General features: G+C 42.8%; 1 protein-coding gene and 2 long non-coding RNA genes across 6 annotated transcripts in view; 2 read left to right on the forward strand and 1 right to left on the reverse strand.

Annotated features, from left to right (window-relative positions):
• pusl1 (pseudouridine synthase like 1) overlaps positions 1–16,239 on the forward strand; it is a 75,044-nt gene extending 58,805 nt beyond the window's left edge. Inside the window, exons 6-9 of one of the 4 annotated variants that reach the window (XM_052474228.1) lie at positions 13,275–13,329; positions 13,453–13,615; positions 13,874–13,939; positions 14,159–16,239. In XM_052474228.1, coding sequence (XP_052330188.1) covers positions 13,275–13,329; positions 13,453–13,615; positions 13,874–13,905 — 250 coding nt within the window. In that variant the 3' untranslated portion in view covers positions 13,906–13,939; positions 14,159–16,239. The other 3 variants (XM_052474229.1, XM_052474227.1, XM_052474226.1) reach the window with 3 other exon arrangements.
• On the forward strand, positions 591–2,758 carry LOC127910435 (uncharacterized). The gene is made up of 3 exons (XR_008074856.1): positions 591–616; positions 2,270–2,285; positions 2,552–2,758. It is a non-coding gene; the product is annotated as an uncharacterized LOC127910435 (long non-coding RNA).
• Positions 3,194–4,403, reverse strand: LOC127910430 (uncharacterized). Its single transcript, XR_008074851.1, has 3 exons — positions 4,037–4,403; positions 3,923–3,998; positions 3,194–3,884 (listed from the first exon to the last, which is right to left on the reverse strand). It is a non-coding gene; the product is annotated as an uncharacterized LOC127910430 (long non-coding RNA).
• Positions 16,240–20,414: the final 4,175 nt, after the last annotated feature.

Here is a 20,414-nt window from a genome sequence, read left to right on the forward strand (position 1 = left end):
TAACAGGTTATTCCCCTAACAGGTTATTCCCCTAACAGGTTATTCCTCTAACAGGTTATTCCTCTAACAGGTTATTCCCCTAACAGGTTATTCCTCTAACAGGTTATTCCCCTAACAGGTTATTGCTAACAGGTTATTGCTAACAGGTTATTCCCCTAGCAGGTTATTCCCTAGCAGGTTATTCCCCTAGCAGGTTATTCCCCTAACATGTTATTCCCCTAACAGGTTATTCCCCTAACAGGTTATTCCCCTGACAGGTTATTCCCCTAACAGGTTATTCCCCTAACATGTTATTTCCCCTAACAGGTTATTCCCTAATAGGTTATTCCCCTAACAGGTTATTCCCCTAACAGGTTATTCCCCGAACAGGTTATTCCCCTGACAGGTTATTCCCCTGACAGGTTATTCCCCTAACAGGTTATTCCCTAACAGGTTATTCCCCTAACAGGTTATTGCTAACATGTTATTCCTAACAGGTTATTCCCCTAACAGGTTATTCCCCTAACAGGTTATTCCCCTAACAGGTTATTGCTAACAGGTTATTCCTAACAGGTTATTCCCCTAACAGGTTATTCCCCTAACAGGTTATTCCTCTAACAGGTTATTCCTCTAACAGGTTATTCCCCTAACTGGTTATTCCCCTGACAGGTTATTGCTAACAGGTTATTCCCCTAACAGGTTATTGCTAACAGGTTATTCCCCTAGCAGGTTATTCCCTAGCAGGTTATTCCCCTAGCAGGTTATTCCCCTAACATGTTATTCCCCTGACAGGTTATTCCCCTAACAGGTTATTCCCCTGACAGGTTATTCCCCTGACAGGTTATTCCCCTAACATGTTATTCCCCCTAACAGGTTATTCCCTAATAGGTTATTCCCCTAACATGTTATTCCCCTAACAGGTTATTCCCCTAACAGGTTATTCCCCTGACAGGTTATTCCCCTGACAGGTTATTCCCCTAACAGGTTATTCCCTAACAGGTTATTCCCCTAACAGGTTATTGCTAACAGGTTATTCCTAACAGGTTATTCCTAACAGGTTATTCCCCTAACAGGTTATTGCTAACAGGTTATTGCTAACAGGTTATTCTCCTAACAGGTTATTGCTAACAGGTTATTGCTAACAGGTTATTGCTAACAGGTTATTCCCCTAACAGGTTATTGCTAACATGTTATTGCTAACAGGTTATTGCTAACAGGTTATTGCTAACAGGTTATTCCCCTAACAGGTTATTGCTAACAGGTTATTGCTAACAGGTTATTGCTAACAGGTTATTCCCCTAACAGGTTATTGCTAACAGGTTATTGCTAACAGGTTATTGCTAACAGGTTATTCCCCTAACAGGTTATTGCTAACAGGTTATTGCTAACAGGTTATTCCCCTAACAGGTTATTGCTAACAGGTTATTGCTAACAGGTTATTCCCCCTAACAGGTTATTCCCCTAACAGGTTATTCCCCCTAACATGTTATTCCCCTAACAGGTTATTCCCCCTAACATGTTATTCCCCTAACAGGTTATTGCTAACAGGTTATTCCCCTAACAGGTTATTGCTAACAGGTTATTCCCCCTAACAGGTTATTCCCCTAACAGGTTATTCCCCTAACAGGTTATCCCCCTAACATGTTATTGCTAATAGGTTATTCCCCCTAACAGGTTATTCCTAACAGGTTATTCCCCTAACATGTTATTCCCCTAACAGGTTATCCCCCTAACAGGTTATTCCCCTAACAGGTTATTCCCCTAACATGTTATTCCCCTAACAGGTTATCCCCCTAACAGGTTATTCCCCTAACATGTTATTCCCCCTAACAGGTTATTCCCCTAACAGGTTATTCCCCTAACAGGTTATTGCTAACAGGTTATTGCTAACAGGTTATTCCCCTAACAGGTTATTGCTAACAGGTTATTGCTAACAGGTTATTCCTAACAGGTTATTGCTAACAGGTTATTGCTAATAGGTTATTCCCCCTAACAGGTTATTCCCCTAACAGGTTATTCCCCCTAACATGTTATTCCCCTGACAGGTTATTCCCCCTAACATGTTATTCCCCTAACAGGTTATTCCCCTAACAGGTTATTGCTAACAGGTTATTCCCCTAACAGGTTATTGCTAACAGGTTATTGCTAACAGGTTATTGCTAACAGGTTATTCCCCTAACAGGTTATTCCCCTAACAGGTTATTCCTAACAGGTTATTCCTAACAGGTTATTCCCCTAACAGGTTATTCCCCTAACAGGTTATTCCTCTAAAAGGTTATTCCCCTAACAGGTTATTCCTCTAACAGGTTATTCCCCTAACTGGTTATTCCCCTGACAGGTTATTGCTAACAGGTTATTCCCCTAACAGGTTATTGCTAACAGGTTATTGCTAACAGGTTATTCCCCTAGCAGGTTATTCCCTAGCAGGTTATTCCCCTAGCAGGTTATTCCCCTAACATGTTATTCCCCTAACATGTTATTCCCCTAACAGGTTATTCCCCTGACAGGTTATTCCCCTAACAGGTTATTCCCCTAACATGTTATTCCCCCTAACAGGTTATTCCCCTAACAGGTTATTCCCCTAACAGGTTATTCCCCTGACAGGTTATTCCCCTGACAGGTTATTCCCCTAACAGGTTATTCCCTAACAGGTTATTCCCCTAACAGGTTATTGCTAACAGGTTATTCCTAACAGGTTATTCCCCTAACAGGTTATTCCTAACAGGTTATTCCCCTAACAGGTTATTCCCCTAACAGGTTATTCCTCTAACTGGTTATTCCCCTGACAGGTTATTGCTAACAGGTTATTCCCCTAACAGGTTATTGCTAACAGGTTATTGCTAACAGGTTATTCCCCTAGCAGGTTATTCCCCTAGCAGGTTATTCCCCTAACATGTTATTCCCCTAACAGGTTATTCCCCTAACAGGTTATTCCCCTGACAGGTTATTCCCCTAACAGGTTATTCCCCTAACAGGTTATTCCTAACAGGTTATTCCCCTAACAGGTTATTCCCCTAACAGGTTATTCCTAACAGGTTATTCCTAACAGGTTATTCCCCTAACAGGTTATTCCCCTAACAGGTTATTCCTCTAACAGGTTATTCCCCTAACATGTTATTCCCCCTAACAGGTTATTCCCTAATAGGTTATTCCCCTGACAGGTTATTCCCCCTAACAGGTTATTCCCTAACAGGTTATTCCCCTGACAGGTTATTCCCCTAACATGTTATTCCCCTAACAGGTTATTCCCTAACAGGTTATTCCCCTAACAGGTTATTCCCCTAACAGGTTATTCCCCTAACAGGTTATTCCCCTAACAGGTTATTCCTTTAACAGGTTATTCCCCTAACAGGTTATTCCTTTAACAGGTTATTCCCCTAACAGGTTATTCCTTTAACAGGTTATTCCCCTAACAGGTTATTCCCACTAACAGCACAAGAACTTGCATTACCCGAAACAGTTACAAGCAATACAAAAATAAAAATCCTCCAATAAATGTTTAAAATGAGCGTCAGAGGGACAAGAGTCTCATGTTTTAGTTTAGTCTGCAGGCTTATTCCACAGGCAAGGAGTATAACGGGAACAGGCAGCCATACCCAACTCTGTGGAAATCACATGGGCCTCGAGTGTAATCCATGCTTGAGACCTGGTTTTAGGAATTATAATTATAATGTTGATGAGTGATGATAAATAAGAAGGTAGCTTATTCAGAAGTGCTTTATAAACAAAAACGAGAGCATGTTGTTCTCGTCCCACGGACAGCAAAGTCCAACCCACATTATGATATTAAACACAGTGGTGAGTTCTGGAGCTAGCACCCGTAATAAACCTGAGTGGTGAGTTCTGGAGCTAGCACCCGTAATAAACCTGAGTGGTGAGTTCTGGAGCTAGCACCCGTAATAAACCTAAGTGGTGAGTTCTGGAGCTAGCACCCGTAATAAACCTGAGTGGTGAGTTCTGGAGCTAGCACCCGTAATAAACCTGAGTGGTGAGTTCTGGAGCTAGCACCCGTAATAAACCTAAGTGGTGAGTTCTGGAGCTAGCACCCGTAATAAACCTGAGTGGTGAGTTCTGGAGCTAGCACCCGTAATAAACCTGAGTGGTGAGTTCTGGAGCTAGCACCCGTAATAAACCTGAGTGGTGAGTTCTGGAGCTAGCACCCGTAATAAACCTGAGTGGTGAGTTCTGGAGCTAGCACCCGTAATAAACCTGAGTGGTGAGTTCTGGAGCTAGCACCCGTAATAAACCTGAGTGGTGAGTTCTGGAGCTAGCACCCGTAATAAACCTGAGTGGTGAGTTCTGGTGCTAGCACCCGTAATAAACCTAAGTGCGCAATGATAAGTAGCATCCGGTGATTTAAGTGTTGATGCCGAAGCATGCATGTAAATAATATCCCCATAAACTATAACAGACATAAAAGTAGCTTGCACAATGTGTCTTCTATTTGTAGAGGACAAAACATGTCCTGTTTCTATAGAGGAAGCCTAGCTTGATTTAAGGCTGTTTACAAAGTTCATTAATATGCATTTTAAAAGACTGTTTATCATCCAAACATGTCCCTAAGTATATTTATATGCAGAGACCTGGTTAATTAGAGAGCCATCTAAGCTCGTAAGTGCAAGTGTATTTTCAACAAACTTTTTGAAACTATTAAAAATCATAAAATGTGTTTTCTTTGCATTTAAAACAAGTTTCAGCTGTATAAAATACATTTGTATTAAAATCTGTCTCCAATAGTGATGATGCTTGGTCAGCCGTTGAAGCGATAGAGTACATGACAGTGTCATCAGCATATAAATTATATTGTTTATGTAGAGAGTGAACAGTAATGGACCAAGTATAGAACCTTGTGGAACCCCCTTTAACCAACTCCAATGGCTCCAACTGGATGCCGTCAACTCTAACAGCCTGACTTCTATCCTTTAGATAGTCATGAAACCAACGACAGGCATCCAATTCCAGTCCTATTGACGACAGCTTACCCAAAAGTATTGCATGGTCTTCAGTGTCAAAAGCTTTCGATAAATCTATGAACAAGGTGGCACAGTACTTTCTATTATCTAGGGCATTAGTAATATAATTTACAACACGGACACTGGCCGTAATAGTACTGTGTCTATTCCCTATTCTATCCCTTATCCCCTATTATATTCCCTATTCCAGTGGTTCCCAAACTTTTTATAGTCCCGTACCCCATCACACATTCAACCACCAGCTTTTGCGCCATCAGTACAGATACCAACACATCTTGACCACCAAAGTCCATTTCATGTCACAAAGCTGTCCAGTACTTAAACAAATATCCTCTCATGTTGTCCTGGTTTCCAGTGGTTTGCAGAAGAGGATGTCTTCCTTAATTGACCCCCACCCATAAACGTAACGGACATATACCAGGAGCTGTGCCAGGCCCGCCTCGTCTGTTGACTCATCCAGCTGTAACACATAGAATTCACTGGCTTGTATGCAAAGCAGTAATTGTTTCAAAACATCTCCTGCCATGTCACTGATGCGTCATGAAACAGCGTTGTTTGATGGAGACATTGTCTGTATAGTTTTTTGGCCAAGTCAATAAAAATAGCAACACAACATTGCTTAGAATCAAGGGCAATGGTGACATAATTTAGGACCTTTAAGGTTGCAGTGACACATCCATAATCTGAGCGGTGACCAACCGAGTAAAATAGTTCCTTTTAGCCAATCGATTCCATTGGCAGCTTCTTCCCATGAATCTCAGCGTGTTACCTAGCAACAACAACAACAACAACACTTCGCCCTCCATTTTGTCTTCCTGAATCTCTCAAGAAAATCTGTTATTCATTTTTGACGTTTTGCCCGAAAAGGTCTTAGTCCCGCAATTGTGCATCTTGCTAAGTAGTTTAGTGGTGGAAGGAGAGGTATTTCTGACGTTTGATAATGTACACCAACACTCCATTATATCTCTAAGCCAGAAACAGCCACTTCATAATAAAGAGAAGCTAACCAGCTAAGGTAGCTAGCTAACTACCGTAGTAACATTATATCACACTAACCAGCTTGTGCAACACTAAATACAATGGTCCTTCAACGAAAAGGTAGCTAGCTAACTACCGTAGTAACATTATATCATCACAATGAACACGTTTTAATGAAGCAGCAACTGTCTGTCTGCTCTGCCTCGTGTCAGTCAGTATGGAGTCAGCTCAGCTGCTGATGCTGAACGTAGAGGTGCCCAAGACACGTGGGGGGGAGATGATTGGTTGGTAGTTTAGGACGATTAAGCCAATGAGTAATTTGTGATGTGGGGGTGAGGAAAAAGAAGAAAAATCGATACAGTCGCATATCGTGGGATATTATTTTTGACGATATATCGTAAATCATTTTGACAATATGGCGTTATTTATTTCGAAGTAGTCCGGCTGTACCTCCAGTATTTCCCTTCACGGCTTATTCTCTATCTTCTTTTTTTAAATATGGGAGGGGCATGATTTTCTCACCAGCAATACGTTTGAAACATTGAATCACAATAAAAGTACAGTATTGTATCGCAATGCATATTGAATCGTGAGTATTGCAATACATATTGTATCGGCACCTAAGTATCGTGATAATAAAACATTATGACTAATATGGGGGGAGTTTCTCCCAGCACTATGACTAATATGGGGGGAGATTCTCCCAGCACTATGACTAATATCGGGGGAGATTCTCCCAGCCCTATGACTAATATGGGGGGAGATTCTCCCAGCACTATGACTAATATGGGGGGAGATTCTCCCAGCACTATGACTAATATGGGGGGAGATTCTCCCAGCACTATGACTAATATGGGGGGAGATTCTCCCAGCACTATGACTAATATGGGGGGAGATTCTCCCAGCACTATGACTACTATGGCGGGAGATTCTCCCAGCACTATGACTAATATGGGGGGAGATTCTCCCAGCACTATGACTAATATGGGGGGAGATTCTCCCAGCACTATGACTAATATGGGGGAGATTCTCCCAGCACTATGACTAATATGGGGGGAGATTCTCCCAGCACTATGACTAATATCGGGGGAGATTCTCCCAGCACTATGACTAATATCGGGGGAGATTCTCCCAGCACTATGACTAATATCGGGGGAGATTCTCCCAGCACTATGACTAATATCGGGGGAGATTCTCCCAGCACTATGACTAATATGGGGGGAGATTCTCCCAGCACTATGACTAATATGGGGGGAGATTCTCCCAGCACTATGACTAATATGGCGGGAGATTCTCCCAGCACTATGACTAATATGGGGGGAGATTCTCCCAGCACTATGACTAATATCGGGGGAGATTCTCCCAGCACTATGACTAATATCGGGGGAGATTCTCCCAGCACTATGACTAATATCAGGGGAGATTCTCCCAGCACTATGACTAATATCGGGGGAGATTCTCCCAGCACTATGACTAATATCGGGGGAGATTCTCCCAGCACTATGACTAATATCGGGGGAGATTCTCCCAGCACTATGACTAATATCGGGGGAGATTCTCCCAGCACTATGACTAATATGGGGGGAGATTCTCCCAGCAGTTTGACTAATATCAGGGGAGATTCTCCCAGCACTATGTATTCTACATTTGACACAGTGTTCCTTTCAGTCTGCAGGGAGAGATGGCAGCAGAGCAGAGGTTCACACACACACACACACACACACACACACACACACACACACACACACACACACACACACACACACACACACACACACACACAGACACACACACACACAGAGAGGATGCTGGCTGCTGACATTTACATTACTCAAAAACATTGACTCACAACAACGAGCGGGAAGCAGATCAGATAATGAATGAATGGGCACCATTACTAAATGCTTACACACACACACACACACACACACACACACACACACACACACACACACACACACACACACACACACACACACACACACACACACACACACACACACCATATTTCTCTCCCTGCAGACTAACACTGGAAACCACTGAAATAGGTAATTAAACCCACTTTAGCCATTATTAGGAGCCCCATATCCTTGTGATCATCAGATCAGATTCAGCTCATTCTGAAAGTGTTCAGACCCCTTGACTTTTTCCACATTTTGTTATTCTGAAATTGATTGTTTTTTTCCCTTCTTTTTTTCTCATCAATCTACACACAAAGCCCCATAGTGACAAAGCAAGAACAGTGTTTTCCGAAATGTGTGCAAATTTATATTTAAAAAATGTATGGAAATATCGCATAAGTATTCAGACCCTTTACTCAGTTCTTTGTTGAAGCACCTTTGGCAGCGATTACAACCTCGAGGCCTTGGGTATGACGCTACAAGCTTGGCACACCTGCATTTGGGGAGTTTCTCCCGTTCTTCTCTGCAGATCCTCTCCAGCTCTGTCAGGTTGGATGGGGAGCGTCGCTGCACAGCTATTTTCAGGTCTCTCCAGAGATGTTCAAGTCCGGGCTCTGGCTGGGGCACGCAAGCACATTCAAAGACTTGTCCCAAAGCCACTCCTGCGCTGTCTTGGCTGCGTGCTTGGGGTTATTGTCCTGTTGGAAGGTGAATCTTCGCCCCCAGTCTGATGTCCTGAGCGCTCTGGAGCAGGGTTTCATCAAGGATCTCTGTACTTTGCTTCGTTCATCTTTCCCTCGATCCTGACTAGTCTCCCAGTCCCTGCCACTGAAAAACATCCCCACAGCATGATGCTGCCACCACCATGCTTCACCGTAGGGATGGTGCCAGGTTTCCTCCAGACGTGACGCTTGGCATTCAGGTCAAGCGGGAAGCAGATCAGATAATGAATGAATGGTCACCATTACTAAATGCTTACACACACACACACACACACACACACACACACACACACACACACACACACACACACACACACACACACACACACACACACACACACACACACACTCACACACACACACACACACACACACACACACACACACACACACACACACACACACACACACACACACACACACACACACACACACACACCATATTTCTCTCCCTGCTGATTAACACTGGAAAACCACTGAAATAGGTCATTAGTCTAAACCCACTTCAGCCATTATTAGGAGCCCTGTATCCCTGTGACCATCAGATCAGATACAGTATCACACCCGACAATCAGTCCAGAGGTAGACGTTGTTGCTGTGATGTCGACACAATGTCTCAAGACAACAGTTACCACACCTCCAGGTGGTACGATGATGTCATTACCGGTGTTGTTTTGCTCTCTCTCTCTCTGTCTCTCTGTCTGTCTCTCTCTCTCTCTCTCTCTCTCTCTCTCTCTCTCTCTCTCTCTCTCTCTCTCTCTCTCTCTCTGTCTCTCTCTCTGTCTCTCTCTGTCTCTCTCTCTCTGTCTCTCTCTCTCTCTGTCTCTCTCTCTCTCTGTCTCTCTCTCTCTGTATCTCTGTCTCTCTCTCTCTCTCGCTCTCTCTCTCTCTCTCTGTCTCTCTCTCTGTCTCTCTGTCTCTCTGTCTCTCTGTCTCTCTCTGTCTCTCTGTCTCTCTCTGTCTCTCTGTCTCTCTGTCTCTCTCTCTCTCTCTCTCTGTCTCTCTCTCTCTATCTCTGTCTCTCTCTCTCTCTGTCTCTCTGTCTCTCTGTCTCTCTCAATTCAATTCAATTCAATTCAAGGGGCTTTATTGGCATGGGAAACATGTGTTAACATTGCCAAAGCAAGTGAGGTAGACAACATACAAAGTGAATATATAAAGTGAAAAACAACAAAAATTAACAGTAAACATTACACATACAGAAGTTTAAAAACAGTAAAGACATTACAAATGTCATATTATATATATATATATATATACAATGTACAAATAGTTAAAGGACACAAGATAAAATGAATAAGCATAAATATGGGTTGTATTTACAATGGTGTTTGTTCTTCACTGGTTGCCCTTTTCTCGTGGCAACAGGTCACAAATCTTGCTGCTGTGATGGCACACTGTGGAATTTCACCCAAAAGATATGGGAGTTTTTCAAAATTGGATTTGTTTTCAAATTCTTTGTGGATCTGTGTAATCTGGGGGAAATATGTCTCTCTAATATGGTCATACATTGGGCAGGAGGTTAGGAAGTGCAGCTCAGTTTCCACCTCATTTTGTGGGCAGTGAGCACATAGCCTGTCTTCTCTTGAGAGCCATGTCTGCCTACGGCGGCCTTTCTCAATAGCAAGGCTATGCTCACTGAGTCTGTACATAGTCAAAGCTTTCCTTAATTTTGGGTCAGTCACAGTGGTCAGGTATTCTGCCGCTGTGTACTCTCTGTGTAGGGCCAAATAGCATTCTAGTTCGCTCTGTTTTTTTGTTAATTCTTTCCAATGTGTTAAGTAATTATCTTTTTGTTTTCTCATGATTTGGTTGGGTCTAATTGTGCTGTTGTCCTGGGGCTCTGTAGGGTGTGTTTGTGTTTGTGAACAGAGCCCCAGGACCAGCTTGCTTAGGGGACTCTTCTCCAGGTTCATCTCTCTGTAGGTGATGGCTTTGTTATGGAAGGTTTGTGAATCGCTTCCTTTTAGGTGGTTGTAGAATTTAACGGCTCTTTTCTGGATTTTGATAATTAGTGGGTATCGGCCTAATTCTGCTCTGCATGCATTATTTGGTGTTTTACGTTGTACACGGGGGATATTTTTGCAGAATTCTGCGTGCAGAGTCTCAATTTGGTGTTTGTCCCATTTTGTGAAGTCTTGGTTGGTGAGCGGACCCCAGACCTCACAACCATAAAGGGCAATGGGCTCTATGACTGATTCAAGTATTTTTAGCCAAATCCTAATTGGTATGTTGAAATGTATGTTTCTTTTGATGGCATAGAATGCCCTTCTTGCCTTGTCTCTCAGATCGTTCACAGCTTTGTGGAAGTTACCTGTGGCGCTGATGTTTAGGCCAAGGTATGTATAGTTTTTGTGTGCTCTAGGGCAACAGTGTCTAGATGGAATTTGTATTTGTGGTCCTGATGACTGGACCTTTTTGGAACACCATTATTTTGGTCTTACTGAGATTTACTGTCAGGGCCCAGGTCTGACAGAATCTGTGCATAAGATCTAGGTGCTGCTGTAGGCCCTCTTTGGTTGGTGACAGAAGCACCAGATCATCAGCAAAAAGCAGACATTTGACTTCGGATTCTAGCAGGGGAGGCCGGGTGCTGCAGACTTTTCTAGTGCCCGCGCCAATTCGTTGATATATATGTTGAAGAGGGTGGGGCTTAAGCTGCATCCCTGTCTAACCCCACGACCCTGTGTGAAGAAATGTGTGTGTTTTTTGCCAATTTTAACCGCACACTTGTTGTTTGTGTACATGGATTTTATAATGTCGTATGTTTTACCCCCAACACCACTTTCCATCAGTTTGTATAGCAGACCCTCATGCCAGATTAAGTCGAAGGCTTTTTTTGAAATCAACAAAGCATGAGAAGACTTTGCCTTTGTTTTGGTTTGTTTGGTTGTCAATTAGGGTGTGCAGGGTGAATACATGGTCTGTTGTACGGTAATTTGGTAAAAGCCAATTTGACATTTGCTCAGTACATTGTTTTCATTGAGGAAATGTACGAGTCTGCTGTTAATAATAATGCAGAGGATTTTCCCAAGGTTACTGTTGACACATATTCCACGGTAGTTATTGGGGTCAAATTTGTCTCCACTTTTGTGGATTGGGGTGATCAGTCCTTGGTTCCAAATATTGGGGAAGATGCCAGAGCTAAGTATGATGTTAAAGAGTTTTAGTATAGCCAATTGGAATTTGTTGTCTGTATATTTGATCATTTCATTGAGGATACCATCAACACCACAGGCCTTTTTGGGTTGGAGGGTTTTTATTTTGTCCTGTAACTCATTCAATGTAATTGGAGAATCCAGTGGGTTCTGGTAGTCTTTAATAGTTGATTCTAAGATCTGTATTTGATCATGTATATGTTTTTGCTGTTTGTTCGTTGTTATAGAGCCAAAAAGATTGGAGAAGTGGTTTACCCATACATCTCCATTTTGGATAGATAATTCTTCGTGTTGTTGTTTGTTTAGTGTTTTCCAATTTTCCCAGAAGTGGTTAGAGTCTATGGATTCTTCAATTACATTGAGCTGATTTCTGACATGCTGTTCCTTCTTTTTCCGTAGTGTATTTCTGTATTGTTTTAGTGATTCACCATAGTGAAGGCGTAGACTCAGGTTTTCCTGGTCTCTATGTTTTTGGTTGGACAGGTTTCTCAATTTCTTTCTTAGATTTTTGCATTCTTCATCAAACCATTTGTCATTATTGTTAATTTTCTTCGGTTTTCTATTTGAGATTTTTAGATTTGATAGGGAAGCTGAGAGGTCAAATATACTGTTAAGATTTTCTACTGCCAGGTTTACACCTTCACTATTACAGTGGAACCTTTTGTCCAGGAAGTTGTCTAAAAGGGATTGAATTTGTTGTTGCCTAATTGTTTTTTGGTAGGTTTCCAAACTGCATTCCTTCCATCTATAGCATTTCTTAATATTACTCAGTTCCTTTGGCTTTGATGCCTCATGATTGAGTATTGCTCTGTTCAACTAGACTGTGATTTTGCTGTGGTCTGATAGGGGTGTCAGTGGGCTGACTGTGAACGCTCTGAGAGACTCTGGGTTGAGGTCAGTGATAAAGTAGTCTACAGTACTACTGCCAAGAGATGAGCTATAGGTGTACCTACCATAGGAGTCCCCTCGAAGCCTACCGTTGACTATGTACATACCCAGCGTGCGACAGAGCTGCAGGAGTTGTGACCCGTTTTTGTTGGTTATGTTGTCATAGTTGTGCCTAGGGGGGCATATGTGGGAGGGGATGCTGTCACCTCCAGGCATCTCTCTCTCTTTCTCTCTTTCTCTCTCTCTGTCTCTCTCTCTCTCTTTCTCTGTCTCTCTCTCTCTCTCTCTCTCTCTCTCTCTCTCTCTCTCTCTCTCTCTCTCTGTCTCTCTCTCTCTCTCTCTCTCTCTCTCTCTCTCTCTCTCTCTCTCTCTGTCTCTCTGTCTCTCTCTCTGTCTCTCTCTCTGTCTCTCTCTCTGTCTCTCTCTCTGTCTCTCTCTGTCTCTCTCTCTGTCTCTCTCTCTATCTCTGTCTCTCTCTCTGTCTCTCTGTCTCTCTATCTCTGTCTCTCTATCTCTTTCTCTCTCTCTCTCTCTTTTTCTCTCTCTTTTTCTCTCTCTCTCTCTCTCTCTCTCTCTCTCTCTCTCTCTCTCTCTCTCTCTCTCTCTCTCTCTCTGTCTCTCTCTCTCTCTCTCTCTCTGTCTGCAATATTTTAAATGTCTGTTGTCCTCTTGCAGAGATATTCAGTTCTGGGAGCTTACCTTCAAGAGCAGATCCTTCCTCTACAAACAGGTAGGTTGTGTATTCCAGCGTCACCGCCAGCCAGGGGTGTCGTTACTGTCGTAATAAAAAATCATGATTATTATGCATCGGCGGTGGACCCAGACAGTGTTACTCCTCTGTTTAAAAAAAAAGGTGCGTAGGATGACAGGGGCTCTGGTGGCAGTTGGCCAGGGACAGATGTCTGTCTCTGGGGTGAAGGAATTACTGGAGGCCCAGGACTCTCAGGCCTACCCTCACAACCTCACATCACCCCCAGAAGGACTCTTCCTCACCAGGGTGGAGTACCACCGGTCAGGTAAGACTTCTCAGTGTGTGTGACTGAAAACTAGTAGCCGTCAAAATCTATTGCACTTCCCTTGCACTTCCCTTGATTCCTCGCATTCTCTCTCCTCGCCTCCTTCTCAACACCCATTGGATTAGAAGGTCAGAGGGGTAGGTCAAAGGGGAGCCAATGAGAAGGAGGTGAGGAGAGAAGACGTGAGGAATCAAGGAAGTGCAATTGAGATTCCTCCCCATGTTTCCTCCGTCCTTGTTTCCTCAATTACTCCCTGAGACGACCTCCTCAGACGAGCTGTGAGGAATTGAGAAAACAATGACGGAGGAAGCAAGGACATTGATGGCAAGTAAAATGTTCAGATACAGTTCACACAATATACAGTGGGGCAATGACAATTACAGGCCTCTCTCATCTTTTTAAGTGGGAGAACTTGCACAATTGGTGGCTGACTAAATACTTTTTTGCCCCACTGTACCTTGTTTTCTATTTGATATTTCTAGAGAAATTATTTTAGGGCACCATTTTTCCTTTCTGATGTCTGTTGTTTTTGTTCTTCCACAGACCTGCAGCTTTACACTCAGGAGGATTCCCAGAGTTGATTGTCGTTTTAATGACCTAGGCCCAATCCCAAATGGACCCCTAGACGTTACGCCCTACACATTTGTGGAGATCTGAGAGGATTTGAAAAGCAATTTACTTATACCTCCAATTTGCTAGGCTAGGTCAGGGGTGTCAAACTAATTTCATGGAGGGTCTAGTGTCTGCAGGTTTTAGTTTTCTAACACCTAGACACCCAGGGGAGGGGAGTTCTTATTGCATGACATAAGTATTTGATACATCAGAAAAGCAGAACTTAATATTTGGTACAGAAACCTTTGTTTGCAATTACAGAGATCATACGTTCCCTGTAGTTCTTGACCAGGTTTGCACACACTGCAGCAGGGATTTTGGCCCACTCCTCCATACAGACCTTCTCCAGATCCGTCAGGTTTCGGGGCTGTCGCTGGGCAATACGGACTTTCAGCTCCCTCCAAAGATTTATATTGGGTTCAGGTCTGGAGGCTGGCTAGGCCACTCCAGGACCTTGAGATGCTTCTTACGCAGCCACTCCTTAGTTGCCCTGGCTGTGTGTTTCGGGTCGTTGTCATGCTGGAAGACCCAGCCACGACCCATCTTCAATGCTCTTACTGAGGGAAGGAGGTTGTTGGCCAAGATCTCACGATACATGGCCCCATCCATCCTCCCCTCAATACGGTGCAGTCGTCCTGTCCCCTTTGCAGAAAAGCATCCCCAAAGAATGATGTTTCCACCTCCATGCTTCACGGTTGGGATGGTGTTCTTGGGGTTGTACTCATCCTTCTTCATCCTCCAAACACGGCGAGTGGAGTTTAGACCAAAAAGCTCTATTTTTCTTTCATCATACCACATGACCTTCTCCCATTCCTCCTCTGGATCATCCAGATGGTCATTGGCAAACTTCAGACGGGCCTGGACATGCGCTGGCTTGAGCAGGGGGACCTTGCGTGCGCTGCAGGATTTTAATCCATGACGGCGTAGTGTGTTACTAATGGTTTTCTTTGAGACTGTGGTCCCGGCTCTCTTCAGGTCATTGACCAGGTCCTGCCATGTAGTTCTGGGCTGATCCCTCACCTTCCTCGTGACCATTGATGCCCCACGAGGTGAGATCTTGCATGGAGCCACAGACCGAGGGTGATTGACCGTCATCTTGAACTTCTTCCAGTTTCTAATAATTGCGCCAACAGTTATTGCCTTCTCACCAAGCTGCTTGCCTATTGTCCTGTAGCCCATCCCAGCCTTGTGCAGGTCTACAATTTTATCCATGATGTCCTTACACAGCTCTCTAGTATTGGCCATTGTGGAGAGGTTGGAGTCTGTTTGATTGAGTGTGTGGACAGTTGTCTTTTATACAGGTAATGAGTTCAAACACGTGCAGGTAATACAGGTAATGAGTGGAGAACAGGAGGGCTTCTTAAAGAAAAACTAACAGGTCTGTGAGAGCCATAATTCTTACTGGTTGGTAGGTGATCAAATACTTATGTCATGCAATAAAATACAAATTAATTACTTAAAAATCATACAATGTGATTTTCTGGATTTTTGTTTTAGATTCCGTCTCTCACAGTTGAAGTGTACCTATGATAAAAAAAATTACAGACCTCTACATGCTTTGTAAGTAGGAAAACCTGCAAAATCGGCAGTGTATCAAATACTTGTTCTCCCCACTGTACAAATCAAATCCTCTCAGATCTCCACAAGTGAATAAGTGGTAGGGTCTAAGGGTCTGTTTGGGATTGGGGCATAGCACAATGTCTCTCAACCTCAGGTCCGGTGACCTGTGGGTCCGGTGACCTGTGGGTCCGGTGACCTGTGACCTGGACATCCTGGTATTGCTTGAATGTTTTGTTGGGTACACAAACCTTTATTTCATGTTACACCACAGTGTGTATTCTACTAAGTGGATATGTATTTCTTGCTGTACTACAAGATGTATAAATATGGTCATAATATCTGTTTTTAAGACTATGTAACCTTAAACTTTTAATCTATGGAGTGATTCTACTGTGTGAGTTAAATACGTTCTCTCTCTCTCTCTGGCCAGCCTATAAATAATGTTTCCTGTATTCAGTGTTCCTGGTTCCTTAATTGTACTCAGTATTATAAATGATGTCACTGATCTAACCGTGGCGACTCTACCTCCAGAATTACGATCGCTCATTTCACACTTCTAAACAGCATTTCCAAAAAGGCACTCGCTCGTCTGAATTATCTTATTTTTTTTGTTTGCAGGCGCTTGGTAACGTTTGAATAAAATGAGAAAAAAATAAGAACCCTCTTTAGATGTAAAGCTTATTAAAAAGCAGTGATACTATCAAGAGCAGTGTGCAGGTTTCTTCTACATTTTTTTCTCAAACAGCCAATCACGAGTCCCCATGTCGAATCAAATACTACATGTCAACATGTCCTGTCAGCTGTCAGTCAAACTGCACAACGACAGTGCTCTCATTCCCTCGTCAAACCAAAACTAACTTTTTAAAAGGGATACTTTGGGAATCATCATGCTAGCAGATACCCATAGACTACCAGTCATTGGGCTAACGCTAGTTAGCTTTGGCTCACGAAACTACCCCTAACTTCCTTCATACTTGGACACAGAGAAAAATAGTATCCACAAAATCATCAGACTGGGGAGGTAGATAAAGGGTCTCATTGCCAAAATCCCGAAGTAGCTTCTGTTAAAAAAAACTATTGGTCGCTAAATCCGGAGAAATGACAGACAGACCATGTAAAAAAACAAACAACTGTTGGTCACTAAATCCATCTCGGTGGACCACGTAAAAGCGTTTGGCTGGAATGCCCTCATCCGTCTGAGTGGCCAGGCTGTGACTTCCCTCACCCGCTATATACTTATAACGGATTGGTTCTGCCCACTGCTGTCCTGTTAGAACACGATGTTAAGGCTCATCGCTGTCCTCTCGATAGTCACCACGACACACAGCTGTTTCTATTTGAGGATGTTTCTAGATGTTTCTATTACTGTGGTAATCTGAATGACATGGAATCTTATCGTTGTGGTTTTATAAAGACAAAAGAAAATGCACACATTTGCAACTATGCAATATACAAATGTTCATGAATAAATGACAAATAGCTTTACACTTACAACATGTCTATTAAGGCTTATAAACACAGTACCGATATAAAACATAAACCTCTTGGAGAGAGTGATAAACCAATTACTTGGAATGACAAAGGGTCAAAGTGTATGGCACCCTCTCTCTCTCCAGCCTTGTGTCAGAATCTGCCAGGCTGAGATCTTATCAGATCTGGCGCCACAAAGTCGTAAATTACTCTTCACATGAGCAAGCTCCAAGAACTGTCTGGGATGACTCTAGAGTGACTGGGATGACTCTAGAATGACTCTGGGATGACTCTAGAACCCTATGGGATGACTCTAGAATGACTGGGATGACTCTGGGATGACTCTAGAATGACTAGAATGACTCTGGGATGAGTCTGGGATGACTCTAGAATGACTCTGGGATGACTCTAGAACCCTCTGGGATGACTCTAGAATGACTGGGATGACTCTGGGATGACTCTAGAATGACTGGGATGACTCTAGAATTACTCTGGGATGACTGGGATGACTCTGGGATGACTCTAGAATGACTGGGATGACTCTAGAATTACTCTGGGATGACTCTGGGATGACTCTAGAATGACTCTGGGATGACTCTAGAATTACTCTGGGATGACTAGAATGACTGGGATGACTAGAATGACTCTGGGATGACTCTAGAATGACTCGGATGACTAGAATGAATCTGGGATGACTCTAGAATTACTCTGGGATGACTCTAGAATGACTGGGATGACTGGGATGACTCTAGAATGACTCTAGAATGAGTCTGGGATGACTCTAGAATGACTCTGGGATGACTCTAGAATGACTCTAGAATGACTCTCCCATGGAAGCACAATAAAACACCACTATAGAAAACGCTGTGGTAGCGTCTGCATGCTAAAGATGTTTACCAATACAACCATGAAACCACCTTTGCAACCTCCCTTCGGACGACGACGATGATAAACACTCCGACCTGAGTGGGCGGGTGCAGTGTCCAGATGAACATTTCCAAGTGCTCTGATTGGTTGGGAATGGCAAGGCTATGATGGGTGAGGGATGACTAAGTTCGGCTGGAAAGCCAAATCAACTGAAGTGACTGTGTGGGGAGAGGAGAGGAGCAGGACAGACTGTTCTTTTGTTGTTTACGTTCCCTTTAAAAGCACAAGGAGGCATACTCCATGACGACTTGAGTTTTGTAGACTGGGGCACCTGTGGCTCAGCTCCTCTGCAGGAAAAAAAATCCTCAGGGAATGAATTACCTCTCCCCAACGTGGCTGAGGAACCAGTGTGAGGTTCCGGAAGGCACTAAAGGTGTTGTAACAGTCAAATGTTTGGATACACCTACACACTCAAGGGTTTTTCTTTATTTTTACTATTTTCTACATTGTAGAATAATAAAGACATCAAAACTATGAAATAACACACATGGAATCATGTAGTAACCAGAAAAAGTGTTAAACAAATCAAAAATATATTTTATATTTGAGATTCTATAAAGCAGCCACCCTTTGCCTTGATGAAAGTTTTGCACACCTCTTGGCTTTCTCTCAACAAAATTCTTGAGGAATGCTTTTCCAACAGTCTTAAATGAGTTCCCACATATACTGAGCACTTATTGGCTGCTTTTTCTTCACTCTGTGGTCAAACCATCTCAATTGGTTGTAGGTCGGGTGATTGTGGAGGCCAGGTCATCTAATGCAACACTCCATCACTCTCCTTCTTGGTCAAATAGCCCTTACACAGCCTGGAGGTGTGTTGGGTCATACTCCTGTTGAAAAACAAACGATAGTCCCACTAAGCGCAAACCAGATGGGATGGCGTATCGCTGCAGAATTCTGTGGTTCCTGACAGGTGAATTCTAAATAAATTACAGACAGTGTCACCAGCAAAGCACCACCACACCTCCTCCTCCATGCTTCAAGGTGGGAACCACACATGCAGAGATCATCTGTTCACCTACTCAAAGCACCCACACACCACCGTTACTTTAACTCTGTAAAGGATTTATTTGGGCTGCAATTTCTGAGGCAGGTAACTCTAATGAATTTATCCTCTGCAGCAGAGGTAACTCTGGCTCTTCCTTTCCTGTGGCGGTCCTCATGAGAGACAGTTTCATCATAGTGACTGATGGTTTTTATGACTCCACTTGAAGACACCTTGAAATGTTCTGCATTTACTGACCTTCACATCTTAAAGTAATCATGGACTGTTGTTTCTCTTTGCTCATTTGAGTTGTTCGTGCCATAATATGGACTTGGTCTTTTACCAAATAGGGTTATGTTCTGTATAACACCACTACCATGTCACAACACAACTGCTTGGCTCAAACACATTTAGAAGGTTATTCCACAGGCACACCTGTTAATTGAAATGCATTCCAAGTGACTACCTCATGAAGCTGGTTGAGAGAATGCCAAGCGTGTGCCAAGCTATCATTAAGGAAAAGGGTGGCTAGAATCTCAAATATAAAATATATTTTGATTGGTTTATATTTTGATTGGTTGATTGGTTTAACACTGTTTTGGTTACTACATGATTCCATATGTGTTACTTCATAGCTTTGTTGTCTTCATTATTATTCTACAATGTATAAAGGGGTGTCCAAACTTTTGACTGGTACTGTAATTTATCTACGTAGACGCAAACACACACACACACACAACTATGATTAACACGACTTGACGTGCTGCGTTCTTAATTTACGTAGTGATTGAATATTGTTCCCTCCCGAGCCACACGGTGGCAGTGAACACATGGAAAGGTCCTGCACTGTTGATATGAAACATTGAACCGTAAAAAACATTAGTGTCACGGCAGCAGCATTAAGACTTCCGTTTCTACTGATTTTGCCTTCAAAATAAAAGTGTGCTGTTAAACGGTATGTGTACAATACGAAATCACCCCCCAAAATGTTGTAGTTTTTCATAGTCATAGCGCATAATGTTACAATTATGTTACACAATTATAATTACATCTAAACGGAATAAAATCACTACTTTATATAAGATAAAAAATATTGCACATTGAGAAATTGATATGTTTTTAAATGTAATTGTCTGTTATGTACATGACCGGTGCTACGCTTAAAATGGTTTCTTGTTTCTTACAGATCTTATCACGGTTTTAATTTGTTTCCAGTTTGCTTGAGATGTATAGAGAAATAATAAT

Source organism: Oncorhynchus keta, chromosome 21 (genome assembly GCF_023373465.1).
Source record: "Oncorhynchus keta strain PuntledgeMale-10-30-2019 chromosome 21, Oket_V2, whole genome shotgun sequence".
Taxonomy (NCBI): domain Eukaryota; kingdom Metazoa; phylum Chordata; class Actinopteri; order Salmoniformes; family Salmonidae; genus Oncorhynchus; species Oncorhynchus keta.